The sequence below is a fragment of the Ranitomeya imitator genome, chromosome 5 (assembly GCF_032444005.1).
Source record: "Ranitomeya imitator isolate aRanImi1 chromosome 5, aRanImi1.pri, whole genome shotgun sequence".
Taxonomy (NCBI): Eukaryota; Metazoa; Chordata; class Amphibia; order Anura; family Dendrobatidae; genus Ranitomeya; species Ranitomeya imitator.
In genome coordinates this window covers 178145531-178166937 of record NC_091286.1, presented here as the reverse complement: position 1 = coordinate 178166937, position 21407 = coordinate 178145531, and the positions used below count along the sequence as shown (strand labels likewise).

The 21407-nt window shown below is 43.0% G+C and overlaps 1 protein-coding gene across 5 annotated transcripts in view; it reads right to left on the bottom strand.

The window, feature by feature from the left end:
- The window catches only part of SNX9 (sorting nexin 9), a 547796-nt gene that overhangs the window by 60971 nt on the left and 465418 nt on the right, over nucleotides 1-21407 (bottom strand). For all 5 annotated transcript variants that reach the window (XM_069769362.1, XM_069769364.1, XM_069769363.1 and 2 more), the window contains 2 exons: nucleotides 8823-8899; nucleotides 8368-8457 (listed from right to left, as the gene is read on the bottom strand). In XM_069769362.1, coding sequence (XP_069625463.1) covers nucleotides 8368-8457; nucleotides 8823-8899 — 167 coding nt within the window. The remainder of the gene's footprint in view (nucleotides 1-8367; nucleotides 8458-8822; nucleotides 8900-21407) is intronic.

Below are 21407 nucleotides of genomic sequence, written 5' to 3'. Positions count from 1 at the left end.
ATGGAGGCGCCGGAACGAGACGCCGGGAGCTGCAATCAAGGGAGGTGAGTATGTGGTTTTTTTTCTTTATTGCGGCAGCGGCGGCACAAATTTATGTGGAACATCTATGGGGCACAGTGAACGGTGCAGAGCACCGTATATGGCACAGCACAGCTATGGGGTACAGTGAACGGTGCAGAGCACCGTATATGGCACAGCACAGCTATGGGGCACAGTGAACGGTGCAGAGCACCGTATATGGCACAGCACAGCTATGGGGCACAGTGAACGGTGCAGAGCACCGTATATGGCACAGCACAGCTATGTATGGGGCACAGTGAACGGTGCAGAGCACCGTATATGGCACAGCACAGCTATGGGGCACAGTGAACGGTGCAGAGCACCGTATATGGCACAGCTATGGGGCACAGTGAACGGTGCAGAGCACCGTATATGGCACAGCACAGCTATGGGGCACAGTGAACGGTGCAGAGCACCGTATATGGCACAGCTATGGGGCACAGTGAACGGTGCAGAGCACCGTATATGGCACATCTATGGGGCACAATGAACGGTGCAGAGCACCGTATATGGCACAGCTAGGGGGCACAATGAACGGTGCAGAGCACTATATGGTTCACACCTATGGGGAAATATGAACGGTGCAGAGCACTATATGGCACAGCTATGGGGAAATAATGATCTATTTTTATTTTTGAAATTCACCGGTAAATGCTGCATTTCCACCCTAGGCTTATACTCGAGTCAATAAGTTTTCCCAGTTTTTTGTGGCAAAATTAGGGGGGTCGGCTTATACTCGGGTCGGCTTATACTCGAGTATATACGGTAATTCATTAAACACCACCACTCCATCAGTATATACCTATCATGGGGATACCTAAACGTCACTAATATGCACTAATCAAGTGCCCTGACGTAATTAACCGAGACCCCAAAAAAATAGTACAAACGTAGCTACTCTACGATGAAAGCGCATGAGTGCAATATCTGATTGAACTATACCAGGTTGGCAATATATGCTTAAATGTGTAAAATAGAACAAATTAGACAGAGAACATACCCCAACTGCAGACTTGCTCACAAAAATAACCCCACAAGAGAAACAAGGCGAGGGGTGTAAATGATGATAACAGACAATACTTATACAAATAAATGAGGGGGGACAGAAAACAAAGGATTTTGGAAGGGCACAAAAACATGTACACTGACACCTAGATTAACAACAAGAGGAAACACTGAAACAAAAAGAGTCTTCACAGAAAGCAACCATAATTGATTTGGTCATTAAGGCCATAGGGTGAGACGGTATTTAGATAAAAAATCCACTTCGCCTCCAAGCGTATTGGGGAACACGTGGGTGATGTGTCTCATAATAGAGACACATCTGTGTCCCGACACATTAACCAGCTGCATAATGGAGAAATTAAGAATTTACGTTTCATGGCAATTGAAAAGGTTACTAAGCCTGTTAGAGGAGGCAACTGGGATCAGTTGCTTCTCCAGAAGGAGGCGAAGTGGATTTTTTATCTAAATACCGTCTCACCCTATGGCCTTAATGACCAAATCAATTATGGTTGCTTTCTGTGAAGACTCTTTTTGTTTCAGTGTTTCCTCTTGTTGTTAATCTAGGTGTCAGTGTACATGTTTTTTGTGCCCATCCAAAATCCTTTGTTTTCTGTCCCCCCTCATTTATTTGTATAAGTATTGTCTGTTATCATCATTTACACCCCTCGCCTTGTTTCTCTTGTGGGGTTATTTTTGTGAGCAAGTCTGCAGTTGGGGTATGTCCTCTGTCTAATTTGTTCTATTTTACACATTTAAGCATATATTGCCAACCTGGTATAGTTCAATCAGATATTGCACTCATGCGCTTTCATCGTAGAGTAGCTACGTTTGTACTATTTTTTGGGGGTCTCGGTTAATTACGTCAGGGCACTTGATTAGTGCATATTAGTGACGTTTAGGTATCCCCATGATAGGTATATACTGATGGAGTGGTGGTGTTTAATGAATTAATTGTTTCCACCCATATTTTCTATGCCTGTTTGGCGACTGTGTAAAATAAGAGCTTCGGTAACGCTGCGGCATCTTTGGTTGAAATCATTTTCTGTCTATGCGCGCTATAGCGCAGGGCAGTGTCTTGATAATTTAGCAACCCTTGCTTCCGTTCTATCGGGAAGCTTTGGTTGCTTGAGCGCTGGTCAGTGTACCCCGGTAATTATAATCTCTATTTTCCTTTATGACAGGTACATATGGTAGTAATGGTGGTGCTTTAATTACTAATTTTTTCCACCCTTATCTATTTTTTGGCGTTTGTGCAAAGCAAGAGGTTCCCTGCAACATGGGAGTGCCCCGATAAAATCGGTAGAATGGTGGCGCTTATATAATCGATTTTCTCAACCTATACCTACTATGATTTGTCGATTATGTATAATAAGAGGGTGCCGGCAGTTTTGCGGTGTTTTGATTAAAATCATCCTTGGTATGTCCTTAGCGCGTCTCTGCGCGGGGCAGCGTCCTGGTAACCCAGCAACCTTTACTTCCAGTTCATCGGTAAGCTTCTGGGTTCCGGCGCGTCCTAGCGCTTGTTAGCGCCTTTGTATCCAGGCAACAGCAACTACCGCTTTGACCGGAAGTCCTTAGCGCGTCTCTGCGCGGGGCAGCGTCCTGGTAACCCAGCAACCATCACTTCCGGTTCATCGGTAAGTTTCTGGGTTCTGGCGCGTCCTAAGCGCTTGTTAGCGCCTCTGTATCCAGGCAACCGCAACTTCCGCTTTGACCGGAAGTCTTTTTCTCGTGCGCTCTCATCGCATTATGGCACATACATACCCGATCAGTACTTTACAGGTACTATTGAATATAGTATTTTGCGGCTCTCATTACCGTTGGGTCTCTCTTGTTTATTGGTTTAGCACATATCGCTGTATTAAGGATTTGCTCGATTCTATTTACATCACATGCTTTGTGGTCAGCATGTGATTGGTTAATCATGCCTCTCACACAATTATTTAAATGGATGTAGAACTCCCCCCACCTCTCCTCGGTCTAACATGGAGGGTGGCAGGTCTCTTTGTCCTTTGTTATAGCACCTATGCACTTTAGCTCCCAGGCAGGCTGGTCCCCTGATGATTTCGCCTGCGAGGAAACGCGTCGGGACAGTAGGGAGAGTGCAGGGCATGATATTGCTCAGGGGTAGTTGTGGACTGCCCTTGTAAGGGCGGGAGCTCGGGCACGTAGGTCACAGCTAGCCTTTTTAGGGTTTGACAGGGTATTGTCTCCCTACAGCACTGATTTATGGATTTCTTCAGTCTGTGAAACCATGGGCTACACCTACCTGAGCAACGGCATTTGGTGAGATCGTTCTTGTTCTTATATGTATGTTTTACATGATTTTCACCTCATTTGCTTTATTCCCCTCCTGCCTGTTTATCATTTTTTTCTGATACCTGCCAATATCTATACACACAGGATTACCTGATTTGGCATTTTGTGCACTTATGTGCTTGTGTTATTAACCAGAGGTATCTTGTATATGTGGGACAGTATATTTTGCATTTACTACTACTGCTCTCACTTGTCTTCTATTTTTGGTATCACTTATAGTGATGTCTTACCCCATAGGCTACATCACTTAATACCATTATAGTTTTTTTGGGGGTTGTATTATATGTTTTTGTTATTGTCATATTAGTATTTTACCTGGTTTAGAATAAAGGTTAAGTTTTAATTCCTACTAGAGCTGTGTTCCAAGTATATTGGTAGGATCTTGTTGGATATATCCAAGTGGATTTATAGATTATTGCTTTTTTTACAGTTCAATGTAAACCTATGGGAAACAAAAATCGCTGTACACATGCTGCAGAAAAACTGCACGGAAACGCAGCGGTTTACATTCCGCAGCATGTCACTTCTTTGTGCGGATTCCGCAGCGGTTTTACAACTGCTCAAATAGAAAATCGCAGTTGTAAAACCGCAGTGAAATGCGCAGAAAAAACGCGGTAAATCCGCAGCGGTTTAGCACTGCGGATTTATCAAATCCGCAGCGGAAAAATCAGCAGAGGACCAGAATACGTGTGCACATACCGAAACCCTAAAACCCTACCCCTACCACTAGCCCTAACCCTACCCCTAACCCTACCCCTAACCCTAACCCTACCCCTACCCCTATTCTAACAGTGGAAAAAAAAATTCTTTCTTTTTTTATTGTCCCTACCTATGGGGGTGACAAAGGGGGGGGGGTCATTTATTATTTTTTTTATTTTGATCACTGAGATATAATCTATCTCAGTGATCAAAATGCACTTTGGAACGAATCTGCCGGCCGGCAGATTCCTCGGGCGCACTGCGCATGCGCCCGCCATTTTGGAAGATGGCGGCGCCCGGGGAGAAGACAGACGGACCCCGGCAGGATCGGTAAGTATGATAGGGTGGGGGAGGGGGAGCACGGGGGGGGGGGGGGGGGGAGAGGGGATCGGAGCATGGGGGGGTGGATCGGAGCGCGGGAGGGGTGGAACGGAGCACGGGGGGGTAGAACGGAGCCCGGGGGGGGGGGGGGGGTGGAACGGAGCACGGAGGGGGTGGATCGGAGTGCAGGGGGGGTGATCGGAGCACGGGGGGGGGGGGTGATTGAAGCACGGGGGGGGGGGGGGGGGGAGCGGACAAGAGCACGGGGGGAGCGGAGCACAGGACAGAGGGGAGCCGGAGCAGTGTACCGGCCAGATCGGGGGGCTGGGGGGGCGATCGGTGGGGTGGGGTGGGGGCACATTAGTATTTCCAGCCATGGCCGATGATATTGCAGCATCGGCCATGGCTGGATTGTAATATTTCACCCGTTATAATAGGTGAAATATTACAAATCGCTCTGATTGGCAGTTTCACTTTCGACAGCCAATCAGAGCGATCGTAGCCACGAGGGGGTGAAGCCACCCCCCCTGGGCTAAACTACCACTCCCCCTGTCCCTGCAGATCGGGTGAAATGGGAGTTAACCCTTTCACCCGATCTGCAGGGACGCGATCTTTCCATGACGCCACATAGGCGTCATGGGTCGGATTGGCACCGACTTTCATGACGCCTACGTGGCGTCAAAGGTCGGGAAGGGGTTAAAGTAATGATGGCCACTCTTTTTTCTTTACTTAGCTGCTTTTTTCTTGCCATAATACAAATTCTAACAGTCTATTCAGTAGGACTATCAGCTGTGTATCCACCAGACTTCTGCACAACACAACTGATGGTCCCAACCCCATTTATAATGATGGTCCCAACCCCATTTATAAGGCAAGAAATCCCACTTATTAAACCTGACAGGGCACACCTGTAAAGTGAAAACCATTCCCGATGACTACCTCTTGAAGCTCATCAAGAGAATGCTAAGAGTGTGCAAAGCAGTCATCAACGCAAAATGTGGCTATTTTGAAGAACCTAGAATATAAGACATATTTTCAGTTGTTTAACATTTTTTTGCTAAAGGGAACCTGTCACCCCCAAAATCGAAGGTGAGCTAAGCCCACCAGCATCAGGGTCTTATCTACAGCATTCTGGAATGCTGTAGATAAGCCCCTGATGTATCCTAAAGATGAGAAAAAGAGGTTATATTATACTCACCCAGGGGCGTTCCCCCTGCGGTCCGGTCTGATAGGCGTCGCGGTCTGGGGCCTCCCATCTTCTTACGATGGCGTCCTCTTCTTGTAGTCACGCTGCAGCTCTGGCGCAGGCGTACTTTGTCTGCCCTGTTGAGGGCAGAGCAAAGTGCTACAGTGCGCGGGCGCCGGGAAAGGTCAGAGAGGCCCGGTGCCTGCGCACTGCAGTACTTTGCTCTGCCCTTAACAGGGCAGACAAAGTACGCCTACGCCGGAGCGTGAATACAAGAAGAGGACGTCATCGTAAGAAGATGGGAGGCCCCGGACCGGACCGCGACGCCCATCGTACCGGGACCACCCCGGGTGAGTATAATCTAACCTCTTTTTCTCATCTTTCAGGATACATCGGGAGCTTATCTACCGCATTCCAGAATGCTGTAGATAAGCCCCTGATGCTGGTGGGCTTAGATCACCTTCGATTTTGGGGGTGACAGGTTTCCTCTAAGTATATAATTCCACATGTGTTAATTCATAGTTTTGATGCCTTCAGTGTGAATGTACAATTTTCATCATCAAGAAAATACAGAAAAATCTTTAAATGAGAAGGTGTGTCCAAACTTATGGTCTGTACTGTATGTGTGTGCGTATGTATCGGCCATGTCGACTCCACATAGCAACCAATCACTAAGCATTTTTCATTTCACCAGAGCTGTTTAAGAAGCTGAGCTGTCATTGGTTGCTATGAGCAACAGTTTTCCTTGTAGACAGTTGTGGTAACTGAGGCCTATTATACTTATCATTTCTATGGTGTTATCGTCCTTCTGTAAAGCTGCAAATAACATATTTATTACCGTGCCAACAGACTGCATGGGGAGCCCAGTATCACACAGGATAGGATTAGAAACACGGCTCAACAGACTGTATCAGACTGAATAGGATTAGATACACAGCCCAGTATTACACAGGATGGGATTAGATACACAGCTCAGCAAACAGTATCACACAGGATAGGATTAGCTACACAGCTCAGCAGTCAGTATCACACAGGATAGGATTAGATACATGGCTCAGCAGACAGCATCACACAGGATAGGATTAGATACACGGCTCAGCAGAAAGTATCACACAGGATAGGATTAGATACACAGCTCAGTAGACAGTATCACACAAAATAGGATTAGATACACAGCTCAGCAGACAGTAACACAGGATAGGATTAGATACACAGCTCAGCAGACTGTATCAAACAGGAAAGGGTTAGATAGATACACGGATCAGCAGTCAGTATCACACAGGATAGGATTAGATACACAGCTCAGCAGTCAGTATCACACATGATAAGATTAGATACACAGCTCAGCAGACAGTATCAAACAGGATATGATTAGATACACAGCTCAGCAGACTGTATCACACAGAACAGGATTAGATACACGGCTCAGCATACTATCACACAGGATAGGATTAGATACACAGGTCAGCAGTCAGTATCACACAGGAGATAATTAGATACCCGGCTCAGCAGACAGTATCACACAGGAGAGGATTAGAAACACAGCTCAGCAGACAGTACCACACAGGATAGGATTAGATACACAGCTCAGCAACAGGATGTGCCAAAGGAGAGGACCTTTTCATTCCAAGAATTCCACTCATTCCATCTGATTTGCCTTGTTATTTTAAACGCCTCCAGTTTCCACTTCGACTGGCATTTGCAATGTCCATTAACAAGGCTCAAGGACAGCCATTGTAAGTAGTAGGGATCGATTTGCAATCTCCATGTTTTTCTCATGGTTAGCTTTACATGGCCTGTTCAAGAGTTGGAATTGACAAAAATCTGTTCATCTTTGCATCGGAAGGAAAAACAAAAAATGTTGTTTATCAAAAGGCTCTTGAATGAGTTGACAATAAAATACTATCAATACTTAGGTAATCATTTAGTAAATGTGTGTTGCAAATCTGTAGTGTTGAGTATATGTTTTTATGTGCAATATAAACATTATAATTTGTTATAACTAACCACAGCTAGTTACTATGCCCGGGCAACATTATATATATATATATATATATATATATATATATATATATATCTCGTACAGTGATTATATGAGATATGAGATATTGTACACACAGCAGTCTATACACATTATATAGGTCAAACTGCAAGTGCAGTATATACATAAAAAAGCTTTCATCCTGGTACTCACCTGAGATGGGGGGAGGATGAGGAGGATCCATTGTCCAGCTAGCGTCAGAGGTGCTGAGGAGTGCAGGTGTCCTGCGTGTGCCGCCGCGGCCTTTTCAAACTTCTGCACAGGCACAGGTGCACGCGCTCTCCTGCTTGCCGCCACTGACAAGGGGCGCAGCCATTCGCGCAAGCACAAAAGAGAGCCAAGGTCACGCGCTGACGCGGGCCGCCGTGGCCCTTGTCAACGCGTGCACCAGAGCCTTTGCATTAGATTTATAGGGCCTGCGACCCATTTTGTAGCTCTGAGCCGCCGGCCCAGCAGGCATCTGCCCGCCTCTGCAGATTGCCATTCCGGGCCTGACCTCACCCACTAGACACGGTGCTGCCTCTCTCAATACAAGTGTTATGAAGCTAAGCCACGCCCACTAGTATGTATAATGCATAGATATTCTCGGGTCCTGGGTCGGAAACCAGTGAATGCTTCCAGCGCAAAAGTATACAGTGGGATTCAAAAGTCTGCAGTCACACAGCGTGACTACGGACTTATCGATTTGGACCGGACAATCCCTTAAAGGAATAAAAAATATAGTAGAAAAAAAAACCTTGTGAGCAGAGATAATATCTGGAAAGCAGCTTAAAAAGCCCTTATACTCATGATTGGTTTCCATCAGGTAGTGAAGATCTTTTTTTGGCTGAAAAACAAACAATAAAAGATATGAAAAAATGCACAGAAAAATATAAAATAGAGCAAGTCACTGTAAGGCCATAGACAGAGACGCACACAAAATAAAACCCCCAAAGTAACATAGTAACATAGTTAGTAAGGCCGAAAAAAGACATTTGTCCATCCAGTTCAGCCTATATTCCATCATAATGAATCCCCTGATAAGTAAGTAACCAATGCTTTATTCCACAATATACCAGTACAGGCAATTCTGCATGGATGCCATCACTGAGCACATGCAAAATGATGCAAATCAATATTCTAATTTTATTAAGTAATTATATATGGCAGTTACCAAATGTGACTTGAGCCCAAGTGTATTTGCTACTTTACCTGCTCTTCCACCAAATTGGCTATTGCTTCATACGTTTTCCCAGCCTCTGTTATAGCGCTGTTTAAATCAGTTTCACCTGTGGAACAAAAGACTTTTGCTGTAATTTGAAACACTGAAAATAAACTACGGTAATATAATAAATTCACTCAAGGTTCAAAATGCTGCAGTTTACATGGAATTGCGCACAAAAAGTACAATGAAAAATACAGTTGCAGGCAGACTGGTAAGGTTTTAAAGGGTTATCCAGGCAAAATATAACTTTGCTCAGGGGACATTAAGTGTAAAAAATAAACTCAGTCCTACTCACCTACCAACACCCACCTGGATCCAAATCAGGTTGCCTCACTGTCTGTGCAGGGGAAGTTGTGATGTCATCATTCCACAAACCTCCGGACACCTGTTGCTATGATTGGCTGCATTGGTCAGGTGACTAGAGAGTCAATGAATGTTTTTCGATTACACATTGCACCAACACTGCATGTGTTATCATAAAACTTTTGAGGACACACTGCTGAAGTCACCTGACAATCACAGGCTGCGGTGGTCTGTTAGCTAATGAAACGGTGACATCATCACTTACTATTTTTGCCCAGACCACAGAGTGGCTTGCACTAGATGTGGGTGGTGGTAAATGAGTAACAAAGTTTATGCTGCAAACAATTTCTTGCCATTTAGATTTTTAACTCCTTTTTCTGTTAAGGAAAAAGTAAGATTTTACTGTGGATTTTTTCCTCCTCAATGGGAACTACAACGTTAACAACACCAAACTAAATATTTCAAAGGGTATAATTAATGGTAGACCACAAAAACCATTAAAAGATACTTTTTATTAGATGTACACTAAAATACTACTAATAAAATTCAAACAATATTCTAAATTACCAACACCAGGGCTGGGTAAAGTTGTACAAATAGGGTCACAAATGTACAAAATGAGGGTAAAAATTCCTAGAGTGACCCTGAGGGGCTCCTAATAGACTCGCCCTTCCTGACAGTGGTGGTTGGCACCTTAAAATCGATATGGCGCCCCCACTCCTCGTCGGCTGTCCCTCCTGTCCCTCAAATATCCCTTCCAACTACCCACGCCCAAACCCAACACCATTCACACAGGGCTCTACCTAACTAGAAAAAGCTGCAAAAAATTGCAGAAGGAATATAATAAATATCAACCTCTGGCCCAAGAGAGATTTTTTGATGATTTGATGATTGAAATAAAGTCACCCTAAATGCTTAGGCCAGTAAAGAAATAATAGGTTAGATAGAGACTAAATGCGTTAGTATCACAATGCCCAATATCATTAGGGTCTCACTAAATGTTGAGATCACCATTAATATCACAGATAACATATTGGGTGAAAAACATCAGTATCAGTACATCATTAATTTCCTTGTTTCATCACATTGCCTTAAATTAGTGACAAGATGATGCCACAAAATCCCAGTTATCTTGGGCTTAGTTTCCACATATCAAAAAACAGCGCAGCCTGATACCATAGTATTCAAGTCATGATTCATAATGCAGTGAATTATCTTGCAAAAAAACGCCATAATGGGTTACTTATCTGGTCACTAGATGGCAGCCCGATTCTAAAGAATCGGGAGTCTAGAATCCATATATACTTTATTTATTCAAATGTAAGAATAATACAATTAATAAATAATAGTAAGAAAGAACAAAAAATGGCTGCACTCACCAGCTCTTGACAATTCTTGTTATTTAAGGTACAGTTACACAGGATCCATGAACATGCTTATGAGGGGAGGGATGAAAGACATCAGACGACAACTTTGCGTGTTGTGGGCAGTGTCAGGTAGTAGGAAAATAGCCAGTTAATAATAGGCAATAGTTCTTTGCAGGAATGCAGATATTAATAAATAGGCAGTTTATATTGCAGAGAAATTGCTGGGCAATAATGGACAATGTCCTTATGTGGCAAATAATAGAGCAATATACCCAATGTGGCAAAGAAGAGGTTAATAAACGGCAGTCTCTCAGTATAACAGTCAGTGAATAATAGGCAGTATATGGAGAAAACACCAAACAAAAGTTCAAAATTGGTGTGAAAATGTCACTGAACCACTTCACAACTAAATATATATAGTTTTGGTAAATGGTATCATTTTTTTGACGAAATTCGGCAGGAGCTTGAAGAGCAACGTCACTGGGCCCGCCTCCACGCAGTAGAAACTTGCTGTGAGGTAAAAATTCAAAAAATCACACCAAAATGGCGGGTGGAGTGTGTCACAGTACGGCACGTTTCTGATTGGTCGCTCGCAGCAGGCGGCAACCAATCAGACACTGGACACTGTTGACGTCACTTATCTCCGGACATTAGCTCCGGACATTAGCTCCGGACATTAGCTCCGGACATTAGCTCCGGACAAAGCCACGGAAGTTGGCACAAATTGCAGGAAGTAGTATTCTAGGCAATTATATATTAGATTTGTCTGATCATATCTGGTCATCTGTCCCAGTGTTCTTGTGCCGTCCCTACGCGTTTCGCCCTCTCCCATAGGGGCTCATCAGGGGACTGTAGATAGGAGCACGCTGAAGTGGCTATAATGATGAATGATCAATGTGGATGTGTAGGGAGGTCCCACATTTCCTTTAAAGGTGCGGTTACCGTTATTCGCCTAAACGCTACTGCACATAATGTAACTTCATTTACCAAGTCACCCTATTGTACCAGCGCGTACATATATTAGATTCAATACCTTCACTGAGCATGTAGGATCAGATGGAACGCACGTAGATTCTCGTCCAAGCCTCGTTTCTATATTAGGAGTACACACATCCAGGATTGGGCACTCAACTCCCTCCTTATGGAGCGCAAGCCCGTCCATACTTTGTGGACATGCGCAGACAGTGCACTACCGAGCCTAAGCCACAACAGATTGTGGGCATGCGCACTGGCGTGTCATTCACCTCCAGCCGAACATAATAGCTAGTAACTAGAGGCTAGAGGTTGATATCTATTATATTCCTTCTGCAATTTTTTGCAGCTTTTTCTAGTTAGGTAGAGCCCTGTGTGAATGGTGTTGGGTTTGGGCGTGGGTAGTTGGTAGGGATATTTGAGGGTCAGGAGGGACAGCCGACGAGGAGTGGGGGCGCCATATCGATTTTAAGGTGCCAACCACCACTGTCAGGAAGGGCGAGTCTATTAGGAGCCCCTCAGGGTCACTCTATGAATTTTTACCCTCATTTTGTATATTTTTGACCCTATTTGTACAACTTTACCCAGCCCTGATCTTGCTAATTTAGTTTGAATTTTATTATTAGTATTTTAGTGTATATCTAATAAAAAGTATCTTTTAAGACCTACAACGTTGCAATCAAATTCTACTCTTAGGCTATGCGCACATGGTGCAATTTTTTAGTCATTTTCGCTGCATTTTTTCTGCGCGGAAATGGGCCAAAAACGCTATGGAATCATTATGCCAGCTAATTCAATGAGAATCCTGAAGTGCTGTGCACAAAATTTTTCTTGAGTATTTGCAGTGAGTTTTTTTCTGCAGCATGTAAATTCTTTCTGCGTATTTTTAGCGTTTTTCACCCACTGACTTCAACCGAGTCAGTCAAATCCGCAGCAAAAACACAGGTATAAAAATGCTTGCAGATTTGCTGAGTTTTTGTTTTCGTTTTTATCGGCTTCCTATGGTGTTTCCCACATTGTCATCTGTGTGAGGGCTGATGAGACTACTTCTCCCATCAGGCTATGTCTGCTGTCACTGATAACAGTGATAGCAGGACCCGCTGATGGGAGAAGTAGTCTCTTGTCAGCCGGTGCCTGTGCCCACACTTTAAGAAAAAAAAAAAAAAAATGCAAAAAACTCAACATGTAAAATAATTGAATATATTTCCAAATAAAAATAAAAAACACATTATACTCACCTAACACCAAATTCCCGAAGCCCTTGTGTCCTATAAAAAAAGTAAAATAAAAAAACATATACTCACCTTAAAGCCCAATCCCAGATGCCCATGTCTCCAAGAAACAATCAAAAATAATAAACCACCATATACTCTCTTGTCTGCTGTAGTCCGCGTAATCCGGCGTGTGCTACGGCAATCAGGACATGTGCTCTAACCGTATGCCGGCGATACACTGACAGGAGTAATCACTCCCGCAGTATATCACTGAGTTGCCATGAGAGAGGTCACTGAAGTTCATCAGCAGATGAGCTCCTGTGCTCTCTCTTACGGCACCACCGCAGTGGTGCCGTAAGGGAGATCACTGAAGCTGATCAGCTGATGAACTCCAGTGAAGTCATCAGGATCGTCGTGGGACATTATAGATAATCTTCTCTGCGGACAAGTGAGGAATTTTGTGGTTTATTTTTTATTTTTGTTGCAGGACACATTGGTTTCAGTGGATTAGATGTTCGGTGAGTATGGTTTAATTTAGATTCAATAAAGGAGTCTGTGTTATTATTTCAAATAAAGGACGTGATTCTGGGTGTGTTTGTTTTAAAAAAAAAATAATTTCACTGTAGGGTTAGTAATGGGGGGCGTCTTACAAACCTGTGAGCTTGATGTCACCTGACTGAACAAAGGTGACATCAACCGCCCTACTATTACCCCACTTGCCACCGCTACAGTGCAAGTGGAAAGAGTGAGGCTAAGCACCATGGCCCCTTCTTAGGCTATTAATATCAGCCCACAGCTGTCTGCTTAGCTTTTGCTGGTTAGATTTTATAGGGGGACCCATGTCAATTTTTTTCTGGGGTCCCCCTGTAAAATAGCCAATATAGGCTAAGCATACAGCTGTGAGCTAATATTAATATCCAGGGAACCTTTATGGCTATTGGCTACTTGCCAGAATATTAAAATCAGCCCTCTGCGGTCAGCTTTTCTCTGCTGGTAATGAAAATTACGAGGGAGCCCATGCAATTTTTTTTCCTATTTTTTTTTTAAATTACCAATTGCTGTTTAATTTCAGCCTATGTAGGTTCATTCTGTTAATGCTCCTACAAAGGCTGGTTACAATGTGTGTGTGTGTGTTTGTGTGTTTACTTACTGGCTTAGCAATGAGGGTGTCTGGCTGACACATTTTCATAACTAAACCTAGGGCTTGGTTTCAATGACAGCTGCTGACATCAAACCCTAATCCAATTACCCTGATGCCACAAGGGCCTGAAGCCCATTTCCAACAACCATCACTCCAGTGTTCCTATGGTACTGTGTGTTTGCCAGCTGTGTAATAAGGCTAATGGATGGTTAGAATACCCTTGAAATCCCTTGTGCAAGTATGTTAGAACAGCTGAAAACAGTTTGGCTGATTAGAGAACCTATAAACCGGACCTTCCTTTGAGCTAGATGAGAATCTGGAGCAGTACATTTGTTGGTTCCATTAAACTCTCAAAATGGCCAGAAAAAAAGAACTTTCATGTGAAACTTGACAGTCTATTCTTGTTCTTAGAAATTAAGGCTATTCCATGCGAGAAATTGCCAAGAAACTGAAGATTTCCTACAACGGCGTGTACTACTCCCTTCAGAGTAGAGCACAAACAGGCTCTAACCAGAGTAGAATGAGAAGTGGGAGGCCCCGCTGCACAACTGAGCAACAAGACAAGTACATTAGAGTCTGTAGTTTAAGAAATCGATGCAGGTCCTCAACTGGCAGCTTAATTAAATAGTACATGCAAAACGCCAGTGTCAACGTCTACAGTGAAGAGGCGACTCCGGGATGCTGGCCTTTAGGGCAGAGTGGCAAAGAAAAAGCCATATCTGAGACTGGCTAATAAAAGGAATATATGGGTAAAAAAACACAGACATTGGACAGAGGAAGATTGGAAAAAAGTGTTATGGACACAACAATCCAAGTTTGAGGTGTTTGGATCACACAGAAGAACATTTGTGAGATGCAGAACAACTGAAAAGATGCTGGAAGAGTGCCTGACACCATCTGTTAAGCATGGTGGAGGTAATGTGATGGTCTGGGGTTGCTTTGGTGCTGGTAAAGTGGGAGTTTTGAACAAGGTAAAAGGGATTTTGCAACACCATGCCATACCCTGTGGACGTCGCTTGATTGGAGCCAATTTCATCTTACAACAGGACAATGATCCAAAGCACACCTCCAAATTATGCAAGAACTATTTAGGGAAGAAGCAGGCAGCTGGTATTCTATCTGTAATAGAGTGGCAAACGCGGTCACCAGATCTCAACCCCATTGAGCTGTTGTGGGAGCAGCTTGACCGTATGGTACGCAAAAAGTGCCCATCAAGCCAAACCAACTTGTGTGAGGGGCTTCTGGAAGCATGAGGTTAAATTTCTCTAGATTGCCTCAGCAAATTAACTGCTAGAGTGCCAAAGGTCTGCAATGCTGTAATTGCTGCAAAGGGAGCATTCTTTGACGAAAGCAAAGTTTGAAGAAGAAAATTATTATTTCAAATAAACATCTTTTTTTTTTTTTTTTTTAACCTTGTCAATGTCTGCACTAGATTTTCAATTCATTTGGCAACTCATTTGATTAATAAAAGTATGAGTTTCCATGGAAAACACAAAATCTATCTATATATACCGTATAGATATATATCTATATATATATAATTGTCTAAGGGGCACTTCCGTGTGTTTGTCTGTCTGTTTATCTGTCTGTCACGGAAATCCCAAGTCGCTGATTGGTCACGGCAAAACGGCCACGACCAATCAGCGACGGGCACAGTCCAGTGGCGAAATGGCCGCTCCCTACTCCCCTGCCATCAGTGCCCGCTCCATACTCCCCTCCAGTCAGCGCTCACACAGGGTAAATGGCAGCATTAACGGACATCGTTATACAGCGGTGTAACGCACTCCGTTAACGTTAACGCACTCCGTTAACGTTGTTATTAACACTGTGTGACCAACTCTTTACTATTGATGATGCCTATGCAGCATCAATAGTAAAAATATCTAATGTTAAAAATAATAAAAAAAAAAAAAATCATTATATACTCACCCTCCGTCGGCCCCCCGGATGCAGCCCAGGCCTTTCCCGCTCCTCGCGACGCTCCGGTGACCGGTCCATGCATTCCGGTCTCGCGAGATGATGACGTAGCGGTCACGCGAGACCGCAATGAACTCTTGAGACAGGAGCGTCGCGAGGAGCATCGGTAAACGCCTGGGTTGGATCCGGGGGGCCGACGGAGGGTGAGTATATAACTATTTTTTATTTTAATTCTTTTTTTTAACAGGGATATGGTGCCCACATTGCTATAGAATACAGCGGCTGTGTTAGATACAGAAGTTGGCTGTGTTATACAGGTCCTTCTCAAAAAATTAGCATATAGTGTTAAATTTCATTATTTACCATAATGTAATGATTACAATTAAACTTTCATATATTATAGATTCATTATCCACCAACTGAAATTTGTCAGGTCTTTTATTGTTTTAATACTGATGATTTTGGCATACAACTCCTGATAACCCAAAAAACCTGTCTCAATAAATTAGCATATTTTACCCATCCAATCAAATAAAAGTGTTTTTTAATAACAAACAAAAAAACCAACAAATAATAATGTTCAGTTATGCACTCAATACTTGGTCGGGAATCCTTTGGCAGAAATGACTGCTTCAATGCGGCGTGGCATGGAGGCAATCAGCCTGTGACACTGCTGAGATGTTATGGAGGCCCAGGATGCTTCAATAGCAGCCTTAAGCTCATCCAGAGTGTTGTGTCTTGCGTCTCTCAACTTTCTCTTCACAATATCCCACAGATTCTCTATGGGGTTCAGGTCAGGAGAGTTGGCAGGCCAATTGAGCACAGTAATACCATGGTCAGTAAACCATTTACCAGTGGTTTTGGCACTGTGAGCAGGTGCCAGGTCGTGCTGAAAAATGAAATCTTCATCTCCATAAAGCATTTCAGCCGATGGAAGCATGAAGTGCTCCAAAATCTCCTGATAGCTAGCTGCATTGACCCTGCCCTTGATGAAACACAGTGGACCAACACCAGCAGCTGACATGGCACCCCACACCATCACTGACTGTGGGTACTTGACACTGGACTTCAGGCATTTTGGCATTTCCTTCTCCCCAGTCTTCCTCCAGACTCTGGCACCTTGATTTCCGAATGACATGCAAAATTTGCTTTCATCAGAAAAAAGTACTTGGGACCACTTAGCAACAGTCCAGTGCTGCTTCTCTGTAGCCCAGGTCAGGCGCCTCTGCCGCTGTTTATGGGTCAAAAGAGGCTTTACCTGGGGAATGCGGCACCTGTAGCCCATTTCCTGCACACGCCTGTGCACGGTGGCTCTGGATGTTTCCACACCAGACTCAGTCCACTGCTTCCTCAGGTTCCCCAAGGTCTGGAATCGGTCCTTCTCCACAATCTTCCTCAGGGTCCGGTCTCCTCTTCTCGTTGTACAGCGTTTTCTGCCACATTGTTTCCTTCCAACAGACTTACCATTGAGATGCCTTAATACAGCACTCTGGGAACAGCCTATTTGTTGAGAAAATTCTTTCTGGGTCTTACCCTCTTGCTTGAGGGTGTCAATGATGGCCTTCTTGACATCTGTCAGGTCGCTAGTCTTACCCATGATGGGGGTTTTGAGTAATGAACCAGGCAGGGAGTTTATAAAAGCCTCAGGTATCTTTTGCATGTGTTTAGAGTTAATTAGTTGATTCAGAAGATTAGGGTAATAGGTCGTTTAGAGAACCTTTTCTTGATATGCTAATTTATTGAGACAGGTTTTTTGGGTTATCAGGAGTTGTATGCCAAAATCATCAGTATTAAAACAATAAAAGACCTGACAAATTTCAGTTGGTGGATAATGAATCTATAATATATGAAAGTTTAATTGTAATCATTACATTATGGTAAATAATGAAATTTAACACTATATGCTAATTTTTTGAGAAGGACCTGTATACTAAGGGAGCCTAGTCTCCAGAAACGCGTTGAGATTCTTACCCATATGGTTGTGCTGAAGTCTGTATCCTCCATGTTTAAAGTTTGTTAATAAAGAAATCGCTTTTTTACGGACTCGGTGAAGCTGGACATTTCTTTCTTTTTTTGGATCTTGCACGCCTGGACACAGCGGGTCCGTGCTCCCGAGGTTTGGTTGCTGAATCACGGGTGAGCTGGTTTATGTTCTTTCTTACTGTGTTATATACTACATCTCTGTGCTATATACTATGTGGGCTGTGCTATATACTACGTGGCTGTGGTATATATTACGTGGCTGGGCAATATACTACATCGCTGTGCTGTATACTACGTGGCCTGTGTTATATACTGCATGGACAGTGTTATATACTACGTGGCTGTGCTATATACTACGTTGCTGTGCAATATATTACGTGGCTGGGCAATATATTACGTGGCTGGGCAATATACTACGTGTCTGTGCTACATACTGTGTCTGTGCTATATACTATGTGTCTGTGCTATATACTACGTGGCTGGGCAATATACTACGTGGCTGTGCAATATACAACGTGGGCTCGGCAATATACTACGTGGGCTGTGTTATACGCTACTTGGCTGTGCTATATTTCTCTGATGTAAATGTGCATCATGAATCGTGGTATATGTTAAAGAGGAGGGCCCATTGAGACTCTTTCGCCCGGGGCCATCAAAAACCTGGAGCCGGCCCTGGCTTCACTAATTGTTCGTGGCCGGGAATAACCAATCAGCGACAGGCGCAGTTCGCCCGCAAATTAGCGTGGAACTTGAACCACGCTTCGCTAATTGGTCGCGGCCGGCCAAATCCTGTGTATAAATTGCATTATTCTGAAAACTTCATAAATAAATTACATACATATTCTAGAATACCCGATGCGTTAAAATCGGGCCACTATCTAGTATGTATGTATATATATGTATGTATATATATATATATATATATATATATATATATATATATATATATATATATACACATATACACAGTCATGGCCAAAAGTATTAACACCCCTGCAATTCTATCAGATAATACTCAGTTTCTTCCTGAAAATGATTGCAATCACAAATTCTTTGGTATTATTATCTTCATTTAAGTTGTCTTAAATGAAAAAACACAAAAGAGAATGAAGCAAAAAGCAAAACATTGATCTTTTCTTACAAAACTCCAAAAATGGGCCAGACAAAAGTATTGGCACCCTCAGCCTAATACTTGGTTGCACAATCTTTAGCCAAAATAACTGCAATCAACCGCTTCCGGTCACCATCAATGAGTTTCTTACAATGCTCTGCTGGAATTTTAGACCATTCTTCTTTGGCAAACTGCTCCAGGTCCCTGACATTTGAAGGGTGCCTTCTCCAAACTGCCATTTTTAGATCTTTCCACTGGTGTTCTATGGGATTCAGGTCTGGACTCATTGCTGGCCACCTTAGAAGTCTCCAGTGCTTTCTCCCAAACCATTTTCTAGTGCTTTTTGAAGTGTATTTTGGGTCATTGTCCTGCTGGAAGACCTATGACCTCTGAGGGAGACCCAGCTTTCTCACACTTGGCCCTACATTATGCTGCAAAATTTGTTGGTAGTCTTCAGACTTCATAATGCCATGCACACAGTCAAGAAGTCCAGTGCCAGAGGCAGCAAAGCAACCCCAAAACATCAGGGAACCTCCGCCATGTTTGACTATAGGGACTGTGTTCTTTTTTTTGAATGCCTCTTTTTTTCTCCTGTAAACTCTATATTGATGCCTTTGCCCAAAAAGCTCTACTTGTGTCTCATCTGACCAGAGAACATTCTTCCAAAACGTTTTAGGCTTTTTCAGGTAAGTTTTGGCAAACTCCAGCCTGGCTTTTTTCTGGCTCAGGGTAAGAAGAGGGGTCTTCCTGGGTCTCCTACCATACAGTCCCTTTTTATTCAGATGCCAACGGATAGTACGGGTTGACACTGTTGTACCCTCGGACTGCAGGGCATCTTGAACTTGTTTAGATGTTAGTCGAGGTTCTTTATCCAACATCCGCACAATCTTGCGTTGAAATCTCTTGTCAATTGTTCTTTTCCGTCCACATCTAGGGAGGTTAGCCACAGTGCCATGGGCTTTAAACTTCTTGATGACACTGCGCACGGTAGACACAGGAACATTCAGGTCTTTGGAGATGGACTTGTAGCCTTGAGATTGCTCATGCTTCCTCACAATTTGGTTTCTCAAGTCCTCAGACAGTTCTTTGGTCTTCTTTCTTTTCTCCATGCTCAATGTGGTACCCACAAGGACACAAGACAGAGGTTGAATCAACTTTAATCCATGTCAACTGGCTGCAAGTGTGATTTAGTTATTGCCAACACCTGTTAGGTGCCACAGGTAAGTTACAGGTGCTGTAAATTACACAAATTAGGGAAGCATCACATGATTTTTCGAACAGTGAGAATACTTTTGTCCACCTCCTTTTCTATGTTTGGTGTGGAATTATATCCAATGTGGCTTTAGGACAATTTCTTTTTGTGTTTTTTCATTTAAGACAAATTAAATGAAGACAATAATACCAAAGAATTTGTGTTTGCAATCATTTTCAGGAAGAAACTGAGTATTATCTGACAGAATTGCAGGGGTGTTAATACTTTTGTCCATGACTGTATATATATATATATATATATATATATATATATATATATATATATATATATATACTGTATATATATCTGTGTGCTGTGCTTTGAAGAATATTTCCTTTGAAAATTATGTGTAAATGACTTAGAGAATTGCTCTATGTAAAAGCTCATGTTATAATCGAATTGCAGGTGGATAGCAATCGCACTGCATTCAGATGTAAATCGGATGTTAGGTGTGAAAAATCGGATTATACTTGCATAAAAACGCATGACACTTGCATTACACTCGTCCGACTCTCGTGCATCAAAATCGGACTGATTTTAAAATTGCTAGTGTGACTCTAGCCTTATGGTTATTTTGGTGTAAATTTGTTGCTGCAGCCAAGTCCGGCCCATGGGTACATACCCATAAACATCATAACAGATGGAGATATCGTGGCTGATTCATTAAGGTTGGTATTTTGAATGCCACTTCATGAATGTGTGTCTAACACCTTATAAAACTGGTATGCACCTCCACCAGAAACGTGCCTCCAGTCAGGGAATGAAGTATAGTAAATGTTTTATCAATTAGATGGACAAGCTTTACCATGCCTCCCCATTTTGGCAAAAAATGCCAGGATTTGTGTAAAAACACAAAGTGAGAAAATGTTTGTGCAATTTTGATTTAATAAACAAAAAAAAATTTGCCTCCATCAAAATGGTGCCAGCGGTGGCGCCAGCGCAGTAACATCCATCGGCGATCAGATAGATGCTACTGCGCTGTCTTGATGGAGCCCATTTTTTTCCTCTACCAAAATGATGGCGGCATCTGCGCAATAGCATCTATCACGTTTCAAATGATGCTACTGCACAGGCGCAGCAGCCGTTTTGATTAAGATCTTTTTCTAAAGAAATTTATATGACAAAATCAAATGAAAATATGGATATTATAGATCATATCATGCTACAGCACAGGCGTCGCCGCCTGCATGATGAATGTGATTTTTTTTTATTTTTTCAAACAATAAGATATGCAGTATCTAAAATAGGGGGAGATCACTGAAGTATCGGTGACCTGTCATAAGCCATAAGGATGAATATGTAAGCAGAGCAC